This window comes from Amborella trichopoda, chromosome 1 (assembly GCF_054954075.1).
Source record: "Amborella trichopoda isolate Santa Cruz 75 chromosome 1, AtrichopodaSantaCruz75HAP2 v2.0, whole genome shotgun sequence".
Classification (NCBI taxonomy): domain Eukaryota; kingdom Viridiplantae; phylum Streptophyta; class Magnoliopsida; order Amborellales; family Amborellaceae; genus Amborella; species Amborella trichopoda.
The window spans coordinates 26,522,095-26,546,126 of NC_142336.1; the positions used below are offsets into that span (position 1 = coordinate 26,522,095).

At 41.1% G+C, this 24,032-nt stretch overlaps 1 protein-coding gene across 7 annotated transcripts in view; it reads right to left on the bottom strand.

Annotated features, from left to right (window-relative positions):
• LOC18426806 (mitochondrial carrier protein MTM1) overlaps positions 1-21,548 on the bottom strand; it is a 29,714-nt gene extending 8,166 nt beyond the window's left edge. For 2 of the 7 annotated variants that reach the window (XR_016046184.1, XM_020662732.2), the window contains exons 1-5: positions 21,031-21,548; positions 20,818-20,907; positions 19,132-19,173; positions 18,977-19,036; positions 17,534-17,704 (exon numbers count right to left, since the gene is read on the bottom strand). Coding sequence is in view for 4 of the 7 variants with exons in the window: in XM_020662732.2 (XP_020518391.1) it covers positions 17,534-17,704; positions 18,977-19,036; positions 19,132-19,173; positions 20,818-20,907; positions 21,031-21,315 (648 nt within the window). In the remaining 3 variants the exon portion in view is untranslated. Of the gene's footprint in view, positions 1-3,637; positions 3,873-17,533; positions 17,705-18,976; positions 19,037-19,131; positions 19,261-20,817; positions 20,908-21,030 lie in introns of those variants that run through there. The other 5 variants (XR_016046182.1, XR_016046180.1, XM_088854204.1 and 2 more) reach the window with 4 other exon arrangements.
• Between the last annotated feature and the right edge of the window lie 2,484 nt (positions 21,549-24,032).

A 24,032-nucleotide genomic window follows, 5' to 3' on the forward strand; every position in this document is an offset into this window, starting at 1 on the left:
GCTTAACTTACATCCGATAAGTGTAACTTACATTTGATAAATCTGACAGCCGCCTGATAAGTGGAACTTACGCTCGATAAGCCTATCACTAACTCTCATCCAGGGAAAAATTCAGCAGCACCTCCCCTGAACTGGGATAAAGCCTGAATAGAACCAGAATGCTCCTAGCACCAGTCGAACTCCTATAGGAGTCAAAGCAGGATTTGGAGGTTATATCTGGAAATCGAAACACTCCTAGTACCAGTTGGATTCTCGTAGGAATCGGAGCAAGATTTGGAAGTTAAATAAAGTGGTAGTAAAAAATCCAAGATCTGAAGGCACGAGAGGAACTCACTTTCTTCGAAGTGTTGATCACCCCCTACTAGGTACAAAACCGAGATGCAATAGGGTATCTGGTGAACACACCCCCAAGATACAGCCAGGTCAAAAACTATAAGACTTACTGAGTTACATGCTCAAAAACCCTCAAAAATCACAACTAAACTTATCTTACTCAAAGAACATGAGACTCTAGTTGTTGGAAACGTCTGTGATTTCGAATTGTTCTGGAATCGGAATCACGGAATCGCATGCATTAGAAGTTTCGGAATGTAGGAATCGTTGTCCTTACAATTCGGATTTGAGAAAAATGATTCTCACTATTTTAGAATCGCGATTCAAAAAATTAGGAATCGTGTTTCCTATTTGCAAGAATCGATGTCCCTTCATGTTGGAATTGTGTTTCATATCTATATGGAATTACACATGACCCCACTTGTTTCGATGGTTGCTGAAATCATGATTCCTAAAAATATGGAATCGTGATTCCTAAAAATATGGAATCGTGATTCCTAAAAATAAGGAATCGTGATTCCTAAAATTCTAGAATCGTTGTCCCCATCAACTTGGAATCAACATTCTCACCATTCCGGAATGATGATTCTCCCCATATTGGAATCGAGATTCTCCCCTTACTAGAATTGAGTACCAATTCCCTCTGGCATATTAGAAAAGTATTTAGAAAATATATAAATTTACCCATTACTACAAGATCGAATTTTGGTCTGTATATACTCAGTCTAAGACTCCAAGTACTAATGTTAACCTTTATGATATCTGTGTGGACAATCCCATACAATAGACCCGGTCTACCGATAACCCTATTACGCCTACAAGGTTTGAAGCTAATCTACGGTATATAAGGAGTGAGAACAAACGCAAGCTCCCTTTATCTCCTTCCTTTGAATTATAAAATAAGTACATGACATAGTTATTCGATTTTTAGTCAATTTTTCGGATATTTAATGATTAATTTAACCTAAAACACCACACAAGGCACTTCACTCATATCCTTATTATCTTCTTATTTTACTTAAAGAAAAGCATTTTTATCCTCGTATTCAACTTGAAGAAATGACGGTGCCGATCATATATTAAACATTATTACATTAGCAATTTAGCACCCACACCATTTACCAAACATTATTAAATTTGAAGTAACATATTTTTTTAGTATTATTTATCCTTGATAAGAGTTCTTAAAAAGTAACATGGAATGAATGATGGAAATTAGTAAAGAAGAAAATAAAAAATTTAACATATTACTTATATTTTAAATTTTGATTTTATTGCCATGTGCAACAACTTCAAATTCTCTCACGCTCTCATACATGTCGCGCTCGCTCATGATTGAGCACACATCGAAGGGTTTCTGCTCTCCTTATGCTCACATATTGCTCATATTTTAAATTTTGATTTTATTGCGGTGTATAACAACTTCAAATTCTCTCACGCTCTCATACATGTCACGCTCACTCATGATTGAGCACACATGGAAGGGTTTCTACTCTCCCTATGCTCACATTGCTTCCTGACAACATGGATTCGCAATTCCTTAATGCTTTGAATCAACATTTAGCATAAGTAGAATCACATTGTTGTGTAGCAAGGAATCACGAGGTCTACAATATAGAAACTTGATTCCAAACAATATGGATTCGCAATTCCAAAAAATTTGGTATCAACGTTTCTCACAAGCAGAATCGCATTCTTGTGTAGCTAAGAATCATAAAGTCCTCGATAGAGAATCTTTATTCCGGCAATCCAGGAATCAAGATTCCTAAACTAAGTGGAATCGTGTTCCGCAAAAAATGGAAATGTGATTCCTTTCTTTTAGAATCGACTTTCGCCCAAGGAAAGGCCGAATCGAGATTCCGAAACGGAATCGCTACCCTCATAGGCGATTCAGGTAATTATAAATGAGACATCAAGAAAAACTTCTATGAATTCATTGTTCTCAGAAAATACATCAAATCCCTCTTTAACGGTTGCTGGATTTTTCCTTTTACCTCACTCCCATCACTCTCCCAAATTCATACATCTCCATGTGCTTTCTCTCTCTTGCGCAAGGCTTAAATACTAGAGAAATAATATAATATTGGGAGGCAAGAGAAGTGACATTAAAAGAGAGAGAGACACATGGAGAGAGTGAAATGCCAAGTGCATGGGCACGTGACCCATGAGGGACAAGGAGGTGAGGTCATCATGACAAAGCAACATTAAAGGCATATAAGACAAAAACAAAAAAAGATGGGAGGAAGAAGTGGTTGTCCATGCGTACCAAAAGAGCATGATGGACCATCACAATTTTAACATTAAAAAGGATTTTGAAACTCCAAATTTTTAAATAAAAAATTAACACCATATGCATAATAAATTCCACTGAAGAAGCCCAAGCCATAAGTGTAATACATCAGCAAGAGGTCTATATAATGTTTGGTTAAGAAGCTAAAGAATGAGACCATACATTCAAGATGAAGAAAGAAGACCACTTTATTAGTATGGAACCAACATGACCACTTTATTAGTATGGAACCAACATGAAAGGCATATAAGACAAAACAAAAAAAGATGGGAGGAAGAAGTGGTGGTCCATGCATACCAAAAGAGCATGACGGACCATCACCAATTTTAACATTAAAAAGGATTTTGAAACTCCAAATTTTTAAATAAAAAATTAACACCATATGCATAATAAATTCCACCAAAGAAGCCCAAGCCATAAGTCTGATACATCAGCAAGAAGTCTATATAATGTTTGGTTAAAAAGCTAAAGAATGAGACCATAAAACTTCATACAAATCAATTTGAACAGAATAATTTTCATAAAATTCATGTTGGTTCCATACTAATAAAGTGGTCTTCTTTCTTCATCTTGAATATATTTCATCGGTTCAGATTTACAGGCTTAGTTTTTCTTTTAGTAAGTTACTCATTTCTAGTTCAATCAAATATATCCTTCAGAATTTCTGTGATTAGTCTTCAACTTGAAATGTCATGGTGTTCTACAATGGCCCCCAAACTCCATAGTTCATTTCTTTTCATGAAAATTTACTAGAAACTCCATCATTTTATCCAAGCAAACTTGGGTTACTTCCAAATTCATATTTGACGATCATAAACACCTATATCCACATCCACATGCATCAAAAAATTCACTAGAAATATCCAATCTTACCTTACCTTCAAAGGGTGAGTAAATGATCTTGTTCTTTTATCATTACAGGTGGCTGACTCATTACCTTACGAAATTTATTAACTGGAAATTTGATGCACATAGTTAAATATAAAATGAAAGACACTCTGCAGAAAAAGGTGGTTTCTTGCGCTACAGAACTATTCAAATGCCCATCCATATAGTTCGCTTTGGTCTCCATCAACATCTACAAAGATGTCATCCATCTTACAACTCTTCAACTCCCAACCTAACACTATAAGGAGAAAAGAAAAACAATAAAACATCCCATCAATTAGAAAAGTATCAATCCACAGGGTAGTCAAAAGCATCTTCCATGTTGATCTTCACAGGCCTGCCCAGAAGCCCTCTCATGTTTCTGGCATCAAAATGCATCCACAGGCCCATCAAAGAACCATCCAGGACCCATCTCCCCTTAACAACAGCCCCTCAGGGATGAGAGATAATCAAGATTGACGACAGACGAGCCTCAAGCAAGTACTCAATAAGCAAAATTTCTTACTAGGATAATCTGCCTAAACATAAACAATTTTTAAGCATAAATAAAGGTTGCCATTCATAGAGAAAAGCCAATATAAAGCATCGAGCTCCAAAAACTTATCATTCCCAGTGAAAAGCCACCCTCAACCTCCTAACATGGCGCAGCCATGCCAGCCACAACCCATAGTATGTGGCGGGCTAAGAAGGGTCCTAGGACCATATGAGGCAAAGGGGGGCACTATTATAATTAAGGGAAGTTATTTTGGGTTTTTATCTTTAATTTCGATTATTATTTCTGATTTTTATTATGGGCAAGGTCAATCATTTTTTTTTAAGTTAGTAATGGATGGTTAGGATTAAATAGAATGGATGGTTATGATTTCGTATGAACTTTTAGGGTTTTTGAGGTACTTAAATACTTGTTATTGAAACTAGAGGGGAGATAAGTTATTATTTTCTGGATAACTTTGAGTTAATAAAATATGGGAGCTGGGCTACTCTTTGCTTTAGTGATTTTTCTTCCTTCTCTACTCTTCTTTTCCCCTTTTAAGGCTTATCATCTATCAAAGTTTCTACGAACTAAGGAGCAAATTAGTGAAGAATCAACCCTAATTTGCATGAAGTGGTTTTAGAGCAGGTTATGATGGTTTCAAAAGAGGCACCCCACGAAGAATTGAGCATGTTGACAATTTCAAGCCCTAGCAGAGAATAGACAAACTTATGCAGGAGGTCCATGAGCTTCAGTGTGGAAGGATCCAGAGACTCGTGTTGAAATTCAAGGTAACGATGGTAAAAGAAGTAACCGGTGTTGAAATTCAAGGCACCGATGATGAAAGAAGTAATTTGCACCTAGCTCCTAACCACCCTAGGGTGACTCCGGTAAATGACGAATTCAATGATCGACATCTTCAATTGTTGGAAAGGGAAAGAGCACCTAGAATCAAAATTGCTATTCCATAGTTCCATAGGCGATTTCATGTGGTTGATTTTCTTGATTGGCTGAGTAAAGTTGAGAAAGCATTCGAATATAAAGGTATTACTTATCACAAAAAAGGTGAAATTAGTAGCAACATTTCCTGGTCATGCTTTGGCTTAGTGGAATGATTTACAGCAAGGTCATCTTCAACAAGACAAGGACAAACTTAACTCATGGTAGAAGATGAAGACAAAGCCATGTAGGAAGTTCTTACCAATAAAATATGCCCAAACCTTGTAGCAAAGGAATCAAAATCTCAAGCAATCGGAAAAATCGGTGAGTACATTGAACAATTTTATACTCTAACATATAGGGCAAGTTTACAAGAGTTTGAAGATCAAAGATAAATCAAGACATCCACAATGAATTGGCTTTCAAAGATATCTATAAGACATCTGATGCCTATACATTTTGGCCCTCAAGGCAGAGGAACTTGTTAATTTAGGCCTTGGGCAGAAGGGATCAGTCACAAGGGGCTCTACGTACTAGGGCAGCATGCTTCGACCTTTAGAAAACCACCTATGGCGCGTGGGAACCAAGCCCTCATCATTTCCCAACGAGGCCAAAACTTAACTTTGGGGGAGGTGGTCTGGGGAGAGTAGCAGCACCTAAAACATCCCGTGAAGATACTCAAACTATGTGTTTCAAGTGCCAACAACCAGGGCACAAGGCCTATAATTGCCTTCACATCAACCCGGTAATGAAGGCAATTTAGCATAACAAAATTATGGAGTAGAAGCTGATGAAGAACAAACTTATGAAGGAGAGGGTGATATTACGACAAACCAATCCTATGAAGCGCCTGACTCTCACTAGTGTCAATGGGGATTGTATAGAGATGAAAGGGGGGCAACCTAAGCCATCTATGGAGACAAAGGGGGTGAAACCTAAGTCATCTATGGAGACAAAGGGGGTGAAACCTTAGTCATCCATCGAACTATGTTATCAATTGTAAGAGCATTTCATGAAGAGATGTCGCTGCGACAATATTTTTCAGACCACTTGCACGAAAGGCAGCAAGTTATGCACAATACTGGAAGTAGTGAAAATATAATGTCTGGGGAGGCTGTGGATAAACTTAAATTGAAGGAACACAAAGCCACGCCCATATCAAGTTTAATGGTACAACAAAAGAGATCAGGTACCAATTGTTACTCGGTGTTTAGCTGCATTTTCTATATAGTGTGATGTAGCACCAATGGATGCAAGTCGCATCTTACTTGGTTGTCCATGGCTTAATGATCAGAATATGGTGTATAAGAACTAGACGAAGCACTTATTCTTTGTCAAGGATGGCAATAACATCACACTTCACCCTATGGGGCAACTTCCCACACCCAAATCCGCTAAAGAGGCCAGTCCAAAGTTGCTTGATGTGCAAAAATTAAATTAGCACAGCAAGGACATGGATGTGATTTATGTGTTGCTTGCAAAGAAAACTGTTGTACCTACATCAATTCCTAAGTCTCTAGAGCCTCTACTTGAGAAGTGTAAAGACCTAACCTGTGTGGCGTCTAGCCTAAGTCCCCACTCGATCCAAGGCTAGACCAGCCTTCACACACAACACGCATTCCAGAGATGGGGGTTAGAGAAAGTCAAGCCATAAAGCAAACACAAACAAGGATAGTCAAGGAGCCTCAGCCCAATGTATGCACTATACAATTGAAGTGTGTGCAATCAAGGTCCTCCTTCTCTAAGGCCAAGCAAAGGGTACTTATAACCCCTAAGAATACAATTCAAAACTCTCATGGCACTTACCATATCATTCCAGCCATAGCTGGACCCGTGCATAGAAGCCACCTGCCCCCAAACACCCTACACTGTCGTGCATGAAGGCCACCTGCCTTTCATGCACTATGGGTCGACCACCTGGTCGCCCAAAACGTGAGTTAGTTACATAGTAACAGCCCATGTCCCACACATTGTGCCACCATGTGCACTCAGCACATCCCTCATCCCATGCGTCAGCCGCGCACTCTGCACAGCCTGTGCCTCGCGCTCGCACCAAGTCCTGCCTTGCAACCCGCATCTCACACGCCAGGTTGCCATGCACGTCCCGTGTCTCTGGCACACCAGGTCACACCCTCCACCCCGTGTCTCACGCGCCAGGTTGCCATGCACGTATCGCGTCTCTCGAGCACCAAGTCGCGCCCTGCACACTGCGTCCCACTCGCCAGGTTGTCAAGAACGTCCCACATTTCTCGCACGCCAGGTCACACCCTGCACCCCGCGTCTCACGCGTAAGGTTGCCATGCACGTCACGTCTCTCATGCTCCAAGTCGCACCCTACACCCCACATCTCACGCGCCAGGTTGCCATGCAAGCCCGCAGCTCTCACAGTCCAGGTCGCACCCTGCACCCCGCGTCTCATGTGCCAAGTTGCCACGCACGCCCCACGTCCCTCCCACGTCAGGTCGCAACCTGCACTGCGCGTCTCACGCGTCAGGTTGCCAAGCACGTCCCGTGTCTCTCGCGCGCCAAGTAGCACCCTGCACCCCGCGCCAGGTTGCCAAACACGTCCCGAGTCTCTCACGCCCCAAGTTGCCATGCACCCATCATACCTCCAGCAATATCATTTGCACAACGCACCTGCACCAGGATGCCTACACCCACATGCACAGGTTGCCTAAGCCTGGCATGCATCTCGCACTTACCCAGTCTGCCTTTGCATCCTTGTGCACAAGGCTGCCTGTCCAGCCACAAGCCGCCTTTTAACGCACGCACCAGGCTACATGCATCTTGTGCACCTAGTTGCTTGCACCAATTCGGTGCTTAGGGAAAAAGGGCCTAACAAGCCTCCTCTACCTAAACTCCAACGTCCTCGTCGAACGCTCGTCCTTTGTTGAGTCCCCATAAAACTTAGCTCAGAGCAAGGCCCATACTTACTCGACCAAGCCTCTTGCTTAGCCTACTTGATCAAGTCCTCTTCCTCCAAGTCCTCTGCTCATTCACTTGGCCAGTGTCGCCTGCTGCCACCAAGTTAACTTGTCCCATAGATGCTTGCCTCTGACTAGATCCCCATAAACACAGCTCAAGGTAACGCCTTTGAACCCTCCACCAAGCCTCTGCACTGCTCACTTGGCCAGGTCCACTGCTGCCACCAAGTCCTCGGGGTCACTTACTTAGCCAGGTCAGCTGCTGCCGCCAAGATCTTGTTTTTGCACTTGGTCCGGTCCTTCGCTGTCACTAAGTGCAAGGGTCTGTGGCCAATTCTGATGCTGCCACCACGACCCATGTCACGTCTTGCGACATCAAGAGGACAGCTTCCCTCCATTCACGAGCTCAACTATGGCTGGACTGATATGGCAAGTGCCATAAGAGTTTTGAATTCTATTCTTGGGGGCTATAAGTACCCCTTGCCCGCCCTAAGAGAGGAGGACCGTGGCTGTACACACTTCAATTGTATAGTGCATACATTGGGCGCAAGCCCCTTGATTATCCTTGTTTGTGTTTGCTTTGTGGCTTGGCTTTCTCTAACCCCCATCTCTAAAGTGCGTGTTGACATAGAGGAAAGGGTGGAGGAGTGCTGCGAAGTTTGTGATGCCCGTATGGGAGGCTCATGGACGATCTGAAGGCCTTCATTGAGTATTTCATGGCGAGGCTCGAGTCCTTGCAAGAGGACATGTTGCAGATCAACAGGGCCCTAGGGAGTCATAGCGGAGGGCTGGACTCTCGTGTTGTGAGAGTGCCAAAGCCACAGGTGTTCGAGGGCCAGCGCGACTCCAAGGTGGTGGAGAATTTTCTATGGAACATGCAGCAGTACTTCAAAGCTGCCCATGACCATGAGAAAGATCGTGTGGTGATTTGCACGATGTACCTCGCCAGAGATGCGAAACTCTGGTGGAGGATGCGGCTGGCTGATGCTTCATGGCCCAAGGTGAGCACTTGGAAAGACTTGAAGAGAGAACTAAACAGTTCTTGCCGAGCAATGCTACCTAGGTGGCACGCGAGGCTTTGCGAAGGCTTCGGCAAATGGGCTCAGTGCGCGAGTACATCAATAGATTCGCGTAACTGATGCTCGACATACAGTCGATGTCCGAAGAGGATCGACTTTTTAACTGTGTCTGGGCTGCAGAGCTAGACCAAGGTCGAGTTGCGGAGGCAAGGTGTGTGGGACTTGCCCACAGCCATGGCAGTAGCTGAGGGCCTAGTTTATCTAAGCCTTCCTGACGCAGTGGAGTCAAACCGTAAAGGAGGGCAATCGAAGGCGAATGACAAGAAGATGGTGCGCGACAAGTGGACCAGACCCGAGAAGGGGGTAGCCCACGAGAATGAGGCACCCCGTAAAGCCTTCTCAAGCTACTTCAGATGCAAAGGCGACCATCGAGTGAGGGAATGCCCGCAAAGGCAGGCCCTCAACGCGGTGAACCATGTACAGGAGGACGAGGACACCCTGGTGCAGTTGGGTCACTAAATTTGGTGAATGTAATGCACCTGCGATCTACCAAAACACTAGCTTGAGAGGAGACCAAGTTGTGCATAGACTCAGAGGAGTCCAATGATGACTTGATGACTCAAGTGGAGCCATCAAGAGAACCCGGTCGGTGGAGAGGGTGGGACAAATGAAAACATCCTCTGACTCATCAATTCGGTGGGAAGTACCCTCTGATTCATCAAAGGGTATGCAATCATCGACTAGTGGTAGGTGTGATCAGCCTTGCCCTAGTGGTACCATAAAGCAAGACGGAGAGAAGTCATCCTCTTGATGTCGCAGGAGGCGAGGGTCGTGGTGGCAACTTCGAAACTGGCCACAGACCCTTGCACTTAGCGCCAACAAAAGACCTGACCCAGTGCAAAAACAAGATCTTGACAGCAGCAGCGAACCTGGCTACGTAAGTGAGACGAGGACTTGGTTGCAGCAGTGGACCTGGTCAAGTGAGCCGAGCAGAGGCTTGGTGGAGGGTCCAGAGGCGTTGCCTTGAGCTGTGGTTTTATGGGGACCCAATGAGAGGCAAGCATCTACGAGACGAGTGAACTTGGTGGCAGCAAGCGGTACTAGCCAAGTGAACGAGCAATGGACTTGGAGGCAGAGGACCTAACCAAGTGGACCAAGCAGGAGGCTTGGTCGAGTAAGTATGGGCCTTACTCTGAGCTAAGTTTTAAGGGACTCAGCAAAAGGCGAGCGTCCAACAAGGACATCAGAGATTAGGTTAAGGAGGCTTATCAGGCCCCTTTCCCTAAGCACCGAGTTGGTGCAGGCAACCTTGTGCACAAGATGCGTGCAGCCTGGTGCGTTGGTAAAAGGCGGCCTGTGGCTGGACAGGTAGCTAGGTGCACAAGGATGCAAAGGCAAAGTGGCTAATTGCAAGATGCATACCAAGCTTAGGCAACCTGTGCGCGTGGGTGAAGGCAGCCTAGTGCCGGCGCCTTGTGCGAGTGATACTGCTGGAGGTGCGATGGGTGCATGGTGCAAGTCAACTAAGGTAGTTGGACTGGAGTGCATCAGCCTAGTGGAGCTGAGGATGCGTATGGATCAGCCTAGTGAGGCTGAAGGAGAGCGTGGGGCAACCTAGTGGGGCTGCATTGCCTTGATGGTTAAGAGTTGTGCTGCCTGAGACTAAGTTGGGCTACTTGGGCCCTAGGTGCAGACACACCTCAAGGCCGAGAAAAATAACACTACTCCCATACTTGAGGGAAGTATGGAAGCCCTGGGTCACTGGCGCCTAGCAGTGGACAAGGTCCCATCTGGGTGCACAGGCACCGATTGGAGGCTTGAAGAAGACACAACTATAGGGCTCGACTTGGTAAACATGGTCAAGTGGACCATGGGCCAAGGTGAGCCATGCACCTGTGGCTGCACAAGTGTGTGTGCGAGATGGTGCGCACAACACAGTTAAGAGGGCTCGACGTGATGTGACTTGGTCAGATGAACCATGTACAAGATGAGTCGTGCACCTGTGGCTGGGCAGGTGCGTGTGCCAAAGCTAGTGTGATAGCCTAATGAGGGGCAAAGCGACCAAGATACCTTGGCGAGGCAGGCACCTATGGAGGGCTCGACCTGGTGAACATGGTCAAGTGGACCATGGGCCAAGGTGAGTCATGCACCTATGGCTGGACAGGTGTGAGTGTACAAGATGATTCTAACAACTAGATGACTAGAGGGCTCAATGTAGTGTGACTTGGTCAAGTGGACCATGCACAAGAAGAGTCATGCGCCTGTGGCTGGGCAGGTGCGTGGGACAATGCTGATATGATAGCCCAGTGAGGGGCTAAGCGACCAGGATGCCTTAGCGGGCGACGAGGACGCCTAAGCACCAAGACGACCTGGTGTAACACCTGATTGGGTAGGCGACCTGACAGGCCAGAGTGGCAACCGACGTGTGAGACACGAGGTGTTGCAAGGCACGACCTGGCACGTGAGACACACAGGATGTGCAGTGGCAACCGACGCGAGGTGTTGCAGGCGTGACCTAACGAGCGAGAAACTCGAGACGTGCAGTGGCAACCTAGCGCATGAGACACGAGGTGTTACAGGGCACGGCCTGACTAGTGAGAGACGTAGGACGTGCAGTGGCAACGTGACTCGTGAGACGCGATGGTGCAGGGCGCGTAAAGACGCAGGGGTGCAAGGTGCGACCTGGAGCGAGAGACGAGGGACGTGTGCTGGCTCGTGAGACGCTGGGGTGCATGGCACAACCTGTCGTGCGAGAGACGCGGGGCATGCAGTGTACACAGGCTAACAGAGCGTGTGGGAAGTGGGCAGTTACTATGTAACTGACCCGCGCACTGGGCGGCTAGGTTGGCAGACCCAGAGTGCATGAAAGGCAAGTGGCCTCCATGCACAGCAATGTGAGGTGTTTAGGGGCAGGTAGCCTCCATGCACAGGTCCAGCTCGTATAGTGCATACATTGAGCTGAGGTCCCTTGACTATTCTTGTTTGTGTTTGCTTTGTGGCTTGGCTTTATCTAACCCCCATCTCTAGAGTGCGTGTTCAGTGTGAAGGCTGGTCTAGCCTTGGATCGAGTGAGGACCCAAGCTAGACGCCACACGGGTTAGCGGGAAAAAAGTGACCCCGCCTGATTCTAGCCTATCAAATTTGGCACATTACCGCATGAACCCCATGGAACATGAGGACCAGTTTATTTGCTTAAAAGGAGTTTGATTTGAGAAAGCATGTCACCATGTGTCGTCCCTGCATTACTAAAGCATGATACCATTATTGTCCCTGCATTACTAACGCACAAATAGAATGGTTCATGGAGGATGTGTAATGATAGTTGAGTGATTAACAAAATTCCAATCAAATATCGATTTCCCATAGATGATATGTCAGACGCTTCATGGGGCCAAAGTTTTCTCAAATATCGATTTAAGGAGTGGTGACCATCAAATTCGGATTCATCCTGGGAATGAATAGAAGACCGCATTTAAAGCTTGGGTCTCTATATGAGCTGTGGATGAGCTAATGACTGATGTACTATATACTTTTATTAGTGAATCTATTGTAGTTTCTTATGATATCTCGATTTTTAGTGCTAACCCAAAGGATCATCTTAACCACTTGAAACAAGTTTTTAATGTACCAAGGAAGGAATCACTTTTTGTGAATTAAAAAAAAAAGGCCCATTTATGACGTACAGCTTTATCTTTCTAGGGTTTGTTGTTTCACCTGAGGGAATCAAGGTGGAACCAAGAAAAGGTGAAGGCCAATATCAAAGTGACTCACCTCCAAACAACTTTATCTTTCTAGGGTTTGTTGTTTCGCCTGAGGGAATCAAGGTGGAACCACGAAAAGGTGAAGGCCAATATCAAAGTGACCCATGGAGGTGAGTTCTTTTCATGGCCTAGCGACCTTTTATCTCGCTTTATTAGAAATTGAAGCACTCTAATAGCACCAGTGACCAATTGTATGAAGGCATGAAAGTTTTCATCAAATCCCATTGTTGAGAAAAGCATCACTCAAATTAAACAAAAGATGATGCAAGCATCGGTACTCGCATTGCTAGATTTTTCTAAGGTATTTAATTTGAAACTGATGCATCAAATGTTGGCATATGGGCAATACTTAGTCAAGAAGGGCAACCAGTGGCTTTCTTTAATGAAAGGTAGCATGAAGCAAGTCAGAAGTATTCAATCTATGACCTCGCGTTTTATGCAAGCTTTGCATTATTGGAGGCACTACTTGATCCATAGGGAGTTTATTCTATAACTTGATCATGAAGCACTTCGGTACTTGGATTTCCATAAGAAGTTAAATGCACATCATGCTAAGTGGATGACCACCCTTCAAGAATATACCTTCCCATTAATGCACAAGAACGAGACCCAAAATAACGTAGCTGATGCTTTAAGTAGAAGGATGGTTTCGCTTGGAACTTTGTCTATGGAAGTAATAGGTTTTGAAATGTAAAAGCCTAATATAACAATGACCCAATTTTAGCAAAGGCCCTAGAAAATGTGTTAATGGGAGAGTATCTAATGTTTATGATGGCTATTTATTTCAAGGTGCATTTTATGCATACCTGAGTGTTCCCTAAGGGAAAAGATAATTATGGAACTTCATGGTGGAGGCTTAGGTGCACACTTTGAAAGGGACTAGAGAAATATTTTTGGCCACACATACAAAGAGATGTTGACAGATTTGTGGCCCGATGTCGAATTTGCAAGTATCTAAACGTCACACACTAAATAAGGATCTTTATACTCCCCTCCTTATTTCAGATGCCCCACACGATATCTATATGGACTTTGTACTTGGAACTTCTGCATACCAAATAAGGTGTGGACTCTATTTTGGTTATTGTTGATCAATTTTCCAAAATGGAGTATTTTATTGCTTGTAGGAAAACTATGGATCACACATTGCCAATATCTTCTTCAAAGACATCGTGAGGCTACATGGTGTCACCAAGTCATTACATCCGATCGCAATACAAAGTTCTTAAAGTCATTTTTGACACACTTTGAGGAAGCGCCTGGGAACCAAGCTATAATTTTCTAGAGCTTATCACCCTCAAGCAGATGGGCAAACTGAAGTGGTGAATAAGAGCCTTGGTAACCTCTTGAGGAGTATTGTTTGTGATAACACATCTCAATGGGACCTCACTTTACCCAAGGCTGAATTTGCTTACAACAGTTTGATGAATCAGTCGACAGGAAAATCACCATTTTTTAGATTGTCAATGGAGGACCCCTAATCATGTGCTTCGCCTAGTGCCATTACCAATGCAAGGCAAGTAATGATGTCAATGCTTTAGCTAAGCATGTCCGAGACTTGCAAGCTCAATACAAGAAGAAAATTAAACAAAGTAATGCAAAGTATCGAGGAGTTTCAAATGAGCATCGAAAGGAGAAGATTTTCGAAGAGGGTGACTTACTAATGGTGTAATTTAAAAAAGGAGAGATTCCATTGAGGACCTACAATAAGCTCAAATCCAAGAAGGTGGGCCCCTACCAAATTTTGAAGAAATATGGGAATAATGCATGAGGTGTAATTACCAAAGGCGTTGGAAATCTCCCTGATATTTAATTTTGTTGATTTATTTGAATTTCATGGAGACCCTCTAGAAGCCCAAGAAGTAGTTGATATGAAGAAGCAATTACCAAGAAAGAAGGGCGAAGAAATTCAGCATGTTTTAAAGAGTGAAAGCTTTCAAACTCATAAGGGTTCAAATCACCAATATCTAGTCAAGTGGAAGGGGAGGCCATCTTCCAATAACACATGGATTTCCAAGCTAAAGTTCAAACGGTTGGCTCCAAATTTATATCACCTCAAAGATGAAGACAACTTGCTGGTGTCGAGCTCCTTTCAACTAGGGGACAAATGACAAAGCCACACGGCCACACCCCAGACACAACCAATAGTTTGTAGCTGGGCAAAGAAAGGTCATAGACTATGAGGGGGCAATATTGTAATTAGGGGAAGTTATTTTGGGTTTTATTTTCTATTTTAATCCTTATTTCTGATTTTATTAGGGGCAAGGTAAATCATTGGGTTTTAAATTAATAATGGATGGCTAGGATTTTGTAGGAGCTATTAGGGTTTTTGAGTAGATAAAAAAATAAAATTTTGAAACTATTTTTTAGTTAATCAAATTTGGGAGATACATTCCTCTTTGCTTTTTGTGATTTTCCCTTGCTTCTCTACTCTTCTTTTCCCCTTAAAGTCCTGTCATCTATTAGAGTTTCTGTGAGTGAAGGTGCTCATTTGTTAAAAATCAATTGTAGTTTGCATCATAACATTTGTCCTTGTTAACAGCTACAATCCAAGTGGAAAACAACATTTCCAACTCCTAATTCCAAAAGGGACAGTTACAAGCTTAAAACATGGGAATTTCCCCCTCAGCCTTGTATTTATTACCCTGAGCAAATTTGTTTGTTTCTAGTTGTCCCTAGATACTGTAGCAATCTTGTGAAAAAGTTTTGTTTTGATCTCATTTGACCATTTAATTCTTGAATTTTACCTCAGCCTTGTACTTATTACCCTGAACAAATTTGTTTGTTTCTAGTTGTCCCTAGATACTGTAGCAATCTTGTGAAAATGTTTTGTTTTGATCTCATTTGACCATTTAACTCTTGAATTTTATCTCAACTGTACCTCCTAAATCACTACCTTGTAGTATCCGCTTTAAGTAAAATGTCCGAAATTTAAAGGCACCCTCACCCCCCCTCAAAAAATAAATAAATAAATAAATAAGAAAAAGGAACCCATACACACACCCAACCAAAAAAAAACAACTTGAAAACTGTCTAGGCCCGCAACAGAATCATTCATCCAGGTTATAGCTTCATAACTTCTTGATCAGATATCTATCTGCTTCAGCTTGGTTTTCAACAATAACAAGATTGACCTAGGGTGCTAGGCTCTTGGTTCAATCGTTAGGGTAGTGAAACTACATAAGAGGTATCCTGGCAATTCAACTCTTTATATTGAGTGCCTCACCATACTTTTACCATCCTTCCATTGTTTTAATTGTCTCACCATCTACTTTAATACACTTCACCAAATCAACCTCTTTTTGCAAGACCCAACAATCATATGAAAAAGAAATATTATCACCCAAATGAAAACTCTACCCCAGGTGTCCATCCTCGGTTTATGTTCTGCATTAACAACTCCAAGAAATTATGCTCCAAAAAGGGTTTGAATCCCAATTCCCAACCCAAACAATAATTAGTAATAATAATGACGAACATCAATAGTTTTAGAGTTAGAAGGGGAAGAACTAGAGAGAATACAGTTTTGAATAGAAGAGAATGGAGCTCTTAATGTTAGGCCCATAACCACTTTCAACATGCAGAGCTTAAGGTCAGGGTTCCAAACAACTTACCATATTATATTATACTGAATGTAAGGTACCTAACCAATAGCAAACATAAATATTATGCAAATTATTATAACATTAAAAAAAGAGTCTACCCGTGATAAAGTTGACTATAATCCAAACAGACCCTTATTTGTAATACCACCGATATTTCTTATAGCTAATAGAGGTAGCATACCCAGTGCCATTAGAATTGGACTTGCCACTGAATTCTTTGTGCTTTATGCTTTATTCTTCCCACCAAAGAGGCATCTCTGATTCTTTATGGTTTGTTCTTCCCACCATATTATGGCCGTTTACCCCTTCAATATGTTATTTGTGCTTCTATAATCTGATCATTTTGATCTCCACCAGAAATTCATCAAATGAGAATGGGAGATACTTCCATTCCTATTCTAGTTTTCTCCTCAACTCATCAAGATCTATTACCAAAACCATTCCTTCCATATTTTCTGATTCCCCTCAGATTGTAGAAATGAACTCCATCAAAACAGCACTCCTTGCAAGACTTAATTATATGATAAATAATCCAACTTGTATCACCCTGCTGAAAATTTTGCCAACTGTCTAGCCTGACTTTAGGTCCACTTGGACCAATAGCTCCAAGAAACTATGCTACGCAGACATCATCAAGAAACTAGGATACGCGAACATCATCAAGCCACATTAATATACCACAAATATCTCTATTACTCCGTCAAAACTCATTCAACAAGAAAATGGCAACACAAAATCACAAAATCCCACTTCTGTTTACCGACCAAACAATTAAGCAAAACATGAATATTCTATGTTTCCATTCTATCATTCATAAGTGCGTCACAAATTTCATAGCACTCTTACTACCATCCAGCCACCTTATTCCTATTTACCTGATAGATCATCCATGCTGGCTCATATTTACAAAGTGATCATCTTTACACCCATATTGAAATAATAAAGCAATGGTAGCAGTATCTATGTTCTTTGATTCCGGACATTTGTTTTGCTAACAAATTCCAAATATTTACTTAAAAAATATCTACATGGTTGCAACATCCAATGTCCCTTCAGGGAATACTTTTCACATAACCCAGAAGCTCTAATATCATGCCACAGAAAACCATGATCCAGTCCTGTCTACTCACCATGTAGCTTAATCCAGAATATCTAAGATTTTCAGTAGCAACAATAGTACACAAGCTATATCAAAAATTCAAAAGCAACCAACAGTTACAAGCACAAAGTAACATTTCCGTCTACTCTCTAATTCCCAAGAAATGCAAATCATTCAAATGAGCAAAATAGAAAAATACATACCTGCATTCGTGTCCTTGCAAGTTCAATAGGAGAACAAGCAATGCAAGCCAATGAACGTGCAATTGACCCGGCAACTAATGGAGCATATGGGGTTAGTTTAGGAGCATTCCTCTCCGTGAAATCCTCTATCCAATTACGGAATATATCGTAAAAAGGTAAGTATATTCCAACCTGTTTCAGAGTTCAGACATAAAACTTTCAATACAATGGACAATCAGGTAAAGGCAAAGTCCCTATCAAAGATAACATCTGCTTGCAATCAACTAAAATTTTCCTGCATGCACACACAGAAAGTGGGGAGAGGAGAAGAGAGAGAGTGTATGTGTGTATTTTATTCATACTAGTAAAACCAGTTTCAACAGTGATTCTTTATGATACAAACATGATTTATTAATAGTACTTATGATCAAGGTTTGAAAAATCATCGATACGGATCGAGACTCGGCAATTTAATTTGGATTTAGTTGGTAAGCGACCTGGGCCCCCCTGGAATAGTCCGATGTCTTTTGTATTAACATCTTTTACCAACTTTCACTGATTCAGATGATCAGGATTGCCAAATCAGCCAATTAGAATCGATACAGTAGGTAAGCAATCCAAAGCCCAATTCTAGGCTTCAAGATACGGCTTATGACATGAGAAAATGATAATAATGCATTCTCATTTTTTATAAGCATTGATTTAAAAAGTATGTCGAGGAAAATAGAGGAACATAAATCACTTCGTATCAACAATTAACATCTCAATTTGGATTAGGGCATCCATATCATGTCCACATCCATGAAGCCCACTCTTGTGTTGGATCACTACAATTTTTTCGACAAACTATTGCACTAGATCTATACATAATGAAATGAAAGGAAAACAGGTGTCTCGGGATGCATCTCATGGGCATGTTTTTATCTTAACAGTGTACTTATTTTCTTCTTTTTCCAGGTGACAATAAAAGAATGCCAGTCCCTGTATTAGAATGTTTTTTTCTTTCTTACTGTGTTGGGTTAGGTGCAGAAGATCCCTCTGAAGTCAATTGGCAGCACAAACTAACACAAAATATGTAATTATTGCAGACAATGTAACACAGTAGAATTATCAAACACACACCCCCACAAGGCCTAAGCAGATGTCATGGACTAGTAAGAGCCTTTACATGCATGCAACAAAACTGCACATGATCCTTCAACAACCATGTGCACATTGCTACATGCACCCATGCAGCATCATTGAGCATGCATCCTCCCAGGGCATCAATCAGTCAAAACATGAGCTGCACACTATATTTAGTGAAAAGAATATGACTTGGCATTTATTTTTGGTATGTATTCAACAGGTTGCCTACTTGTTCTAGGGCAAAAATATAGTAAATTACACAAATTAGGGGAAAGGCCTGAATTTTTCATGCATAAAAGAAGCAAGACAATACACAATAAGCAGAAAATAACTTACAGTGGGCACAGCAAGAGCTAAGCCAGCATTTGTCCCTCTCCAGAGTCTTGAGATACCCTCCTGCAGGATTTCTCTTTACTAAATCATCCAGAGGTTTGTAATTGAACCACAAACTAACAAGAAAGAATTTATGTTGATGAAAATAATATGCTCACCTGTCTTATTATTTTGTAAAAGACATCCATGGTCCCCTTGTACTGAAAACATTCAGGAGGACAAAATAGTTCAGTGCCAAGAATTCCCCCGCGAGGGCAGGATGGTGAACATCGCATTTCTGGAAAAATCTGAACAAAATAAAGCAGTGCCGATCAACTTATAAATATGCCTTATAAGATGTGAAATACAACTAATAGTTGATGTGAAAAACTTACAAACAGATATAAGGTACCACAATCAATGCACCAAGATCAAACTGAATGATATTTATTATCAAAAGAGTGTGATTTATCAAAAAACATTGATATAATCATGAACAGTTTCCCTCCTGGACTTCAAGCCAGACTCGCAAAGGTTATAAAAATGCAAAGACAGAACCTCATGGACAAGTTTAGTCATCACCTACCTTTGAATCCACTTCTAAGTAGTGCAACCAACCAAGTTTCCCCGGGGATGCCTCTTTAAGAGACCAATATTGCTTAATAAATTCAGCTCAAAGAATCCCATTGAATTGGCTGCCTAAGGATTGTTCCCACAACCCAAGAATGTTCCTATTCCAATGAACAGATCAAAATAAGCTCCAGATTATTATTCCATGCTTGACAGGGACACCAAAATTTCCACCAGTAAAATTACTCGAAAGTTCCATGAATGACATGGCAGAGATGAAGGCCCTTAAAACAGGTCCTCAGATGTCCCTGACTGATCTCACAAGCACCTTAATGGTAGAAAGGAACTCATTCCATGTTATTCAATGGGCTTTTAGGAGTTCACGTAACACTAGAGTGCAAACATTGCCCAGGAAAGAGTACAGAGAAATAGGTACAGAAGGATGTTATAAGTCAGCCAAAGCAAAAAAAATCTCAAAAAAATAAAAGAAGGAAACAATTCAATATGGCATACGTGCATCATCGCCTTCATTTCATTTCCATCACTTGTGTAATACACCCATGTGGATGAGGATATCTCAGAGCAGTTGTTTATACCCCATGGAGTATAATGAGAATGGCCTAGGGAGGCCAGAACTTCCTTCTGTCACCTCTAGTAGACAAGTTCTGAATATGTGGTAGAGATGCATCAGTGGCAAGTATGCTTCTTAGTGCAGCCTTCCATTCAAATGGAATTCTACATTATATGGGTGCCATTGCCCATTTCTCTTCATAAGTCTTGCTCAGAATACATGTAAATCAAACAGCATTATTATCTTTTCTTGAGGAAGTTCACGTCAAGAATTATTTTTTTCTTCTAAAAGCCAGAGAGTATAGATCAGAGTCTAAATCGACTACCAGATATCATAATTTTGATCTTTAAACAATGTTCAATCAATCATGTTTTCCCCAATCACTAAACAGAGATGCTGCACCCCATACATGGATAACTGAGACTGAACGGGAATCATTTACTAAATGACTCGTGATGTCCGGAGGTATTTAACGAAAAGTTTATAAAGAATAGCATTCATAATGCATCAAAAGCAGGACCAAATGCTATTTGCTCGTGACAGACAAACCCAAAAAACACACTTCTAATCAAGCCCCATTTCTCAATGATTAAGACATAGCAATCACCAATAACCATACTTATCAGTATACATCAGAAAACCATGAAGGACCAAAATACAATGTTTATACCTAAAACTGCTATTTCCAAGCACAAAATGAAAGAGAGGGTAGCACACAACATACCGAACTGGGACCAGCAAATGCCATCCTCCCTCCTACCCGATGATGTGGAGATGCATAGGGAACCCCTGCCGCCTGTGCTTGCAGCCTTGTCTGCACATTATACCAATAATTTATAAACAAATAAATAACAAGCCAATAGAGGGCGAGAGGAAGAGAGACAACAAAAACTGGAAGCCCCAAATACACAAAGAGAAGGGAGTTAAACAACTATACCTTGGCAACATCGAGAGGATTGACAAGAACAGCAGAAAGCACTGCAGCTCCTGCAGCGGAAAATGCTCGCTCTACGAAACCCATATCTGCGTCAGAGAAAGAGGAAGAAGAAGAAGAGAGAGAATGAGATGAAGGGAGGTCTCTTGAATCATCATCAGGTATGGTTTTTATCGTTGATGGTTGAGCTGAAGAGGAGGAGGAGCCGCCTCCTTTTAAAGCGGCATCAAAGTCGTGCCTGGAAGCGTCGCTCATCCATGAAAGTTGAGGATGGCTGGACGAAACCATCTCCCCGCCACAATTTATCAAAAAATGAAGACAGAATGAAACCCTAACCCTTGAAATTAGGGTGAAGAGATGGGAGAGGAACGCGGGAAATGAGAAGATAAATAGAGCCGTCAATGCAGGAAAACAGCGTAAAGCATGGAGCGTGGAGGAGGGAGAGCATAATGAGCGAACGCAATCGACTTTTACTTGGCATAGCTCTCCTATTGATTATTTCGACCTTGAATGAATATGAAGATAAATAACAATTTCAATTCTAAAACGTATTTCATCTCGTAATAATTATCTGGATCGTCTATTTTCAAAATTTTCAAGTGTTTTTTGATAAGATTTTTAAAATTTAAATTTTAAACTAAAGATAAAAAGAAATTTTAAAATTATCATAAGGTTTTCGATGCCGAAACTACATCTCTAACTAAATTTTATCGATGTGCCTTACCCGTATGAAAAATAATGTATGTGGGGTAGATCGAGTAGCCTTGACCTTAATTGGGATGGACTAGTGATCACCTTGGTTTTGTCACAGTCTAGATATGCTTAAAAAAATAAATAATAAATAAATAAAATAAATTGAACCTCATTAACGCTGATAATTGAAATAAAAGAGAGAAGATGAGAGAATGAGAGCTTTAATAGAGAATATTAATAAAAGAGAAGAGTGGGAGAGAAAGAGTTTGGTGAAAACCTTAAATACTCATTAATGAAAAATAAAGAAAGCAGTTTTCTTTACCAAATGTTTTTGAGGTTTTTTTTTATTAGGCGAAAATTAAAATATATTTCTAATAATTTCCCATAAATATATTACTGATTCAATTAATGTTGTAACCTAAGGGGTTTTTTTTTCTTCTTCTTTTGTATTATTTGTAGCATTGTGATTCATTGTATTATGCAAAACAACAATTACTAAAAAAAAGAAGAAAACACATGGATGACATGGTTTAAAATTAAAGAGAGAGACGAGGAACCTTAGGATGGACCCCAGGAGAGCACCCAGAGTCGGCTTCAATTCTGAGCAAGTAGTTGCATAGTTGATATCAGTCCTCGGGGTTCAGACAAAGCAAATAAATATAAACGGAAGGGGGTCTAGAAGGTTTGATTATCCAGGTTGCCTTCGAAATAAAATATAGTTATGGGATTAAAAGTTCGGGTTTAATCTTGAGTGAGGATTCAGGTTTCATTCGGATTTACTTTGGTGGAGCTTACTTTGGATTTACTTTGGCAGTCTAAGGGATATCGGCACTATTGTGAACAACGATGGGCCTTTCTCTCTTTTTTGGGGCACTGTTGTTCTGGGGTTCACATCTGTGTCACCATCGGCAGTGGCCCTAAAGCCATTGGGAGTGGCAGGGAGACTCTATTTTTCCGGAATGTTCTTCAGTTTGACTGTCGTAATGCATGTTCTGACTTATCTCTCTTTTCAAGTACCTTTAGCTCTGCTCAAGTGCTCTAGGGGTTTGTAGAGGCTAGTTTACCAATGGGTTAAGGTGGGTGTGAGTGGTTCAAGTATCGAGGTGACTTGTTCAGGGCATTTTGGTTGAGCGTGGTTTCTTCAATCGAGATCGAGGTGTCAACACCGCTTCAATAGTATTTAAAAATAAAGAAGCTGACATTTTCAAGTAGAAAATCTTTATGCTAAATCAATAGAAAGCATGTGAAGCTGACATTTTCGAGCAGCTAGGATGATAGATTAAATATGAATGAAAATAAATGAGACACTTCTAGATAGATAAATTAAAAAAGATACCTTTAGAGATAAATTTTAAAGGGAAAATGATCTATACCCCCTTCCCGAAATTTCCATCCCTATTGGCCCCTGGGTTCACCAACATCCTTTAAACTGCCTCAAGTTTAAAATTTTGGGACCATTAGCCTCCTAATTATGCTTTTCTTTGTTCTTTTTACAAATTTGATATTTTTATTTTACAAAATGCCAAACCCTTCCATTAGTCAACTTCCTTACCTTTATCTTCGATTGCTGAAAACCAATCTTACCCCCCACTCTATAAATTTAGACATTAAAAGAAAATGAATTTTTTAATATTATGACCTATTGTACAATTGCATCAATATCTTTGAACTTGGAAAATGATTAATCAATATTTTTATTACTATTGTTAATGGATTATTATTATTTATTTATTCATTAATTAAAAAATTTCTAAAATAGCTCTAAAAGATGAAGTATTTAACAATTAATATATTGTTGTTGTTATTATTATAATTATTATTAACTATAATCATTATAATTAGTATCATCATCATCAATAAAATTTGTATATCATCGCCATAAAAAAAAAAATACATTTGACTAATGTATGGGTTTGGTATTTTGTGATCAAATTCGTAAAAAGAACAAAGAAAAACATAATTTGGGAGCTAATGTTCCCAATGTTTTAAACTTGAGGGGGTACAAGGGATTTTGGTGATCCCAATAAGCTAATAGGGATGAAAATTTCGGAGAGGGGGGTGGGGGTAATTTTCCGAATTTTAAATCGTATAGTTGTCTGGGGAAGCTCGTCGAAGCTCACTTCCTTCACTACTAGTACTAGTTCAATGCCAAAGGTTAGCCCTTAGGCTCTGTAGACTCGGTTAAGTGACTTTGTAATCTTAGCTTTCCTCTTTGTAAAACTGCTATGTCAGTTCGTAAAATGTAAATTTAACTACGATATTTCATATGAAAGATCTCACTTTTTTTGTTTGAAAAAGTTAATGTCTATGCC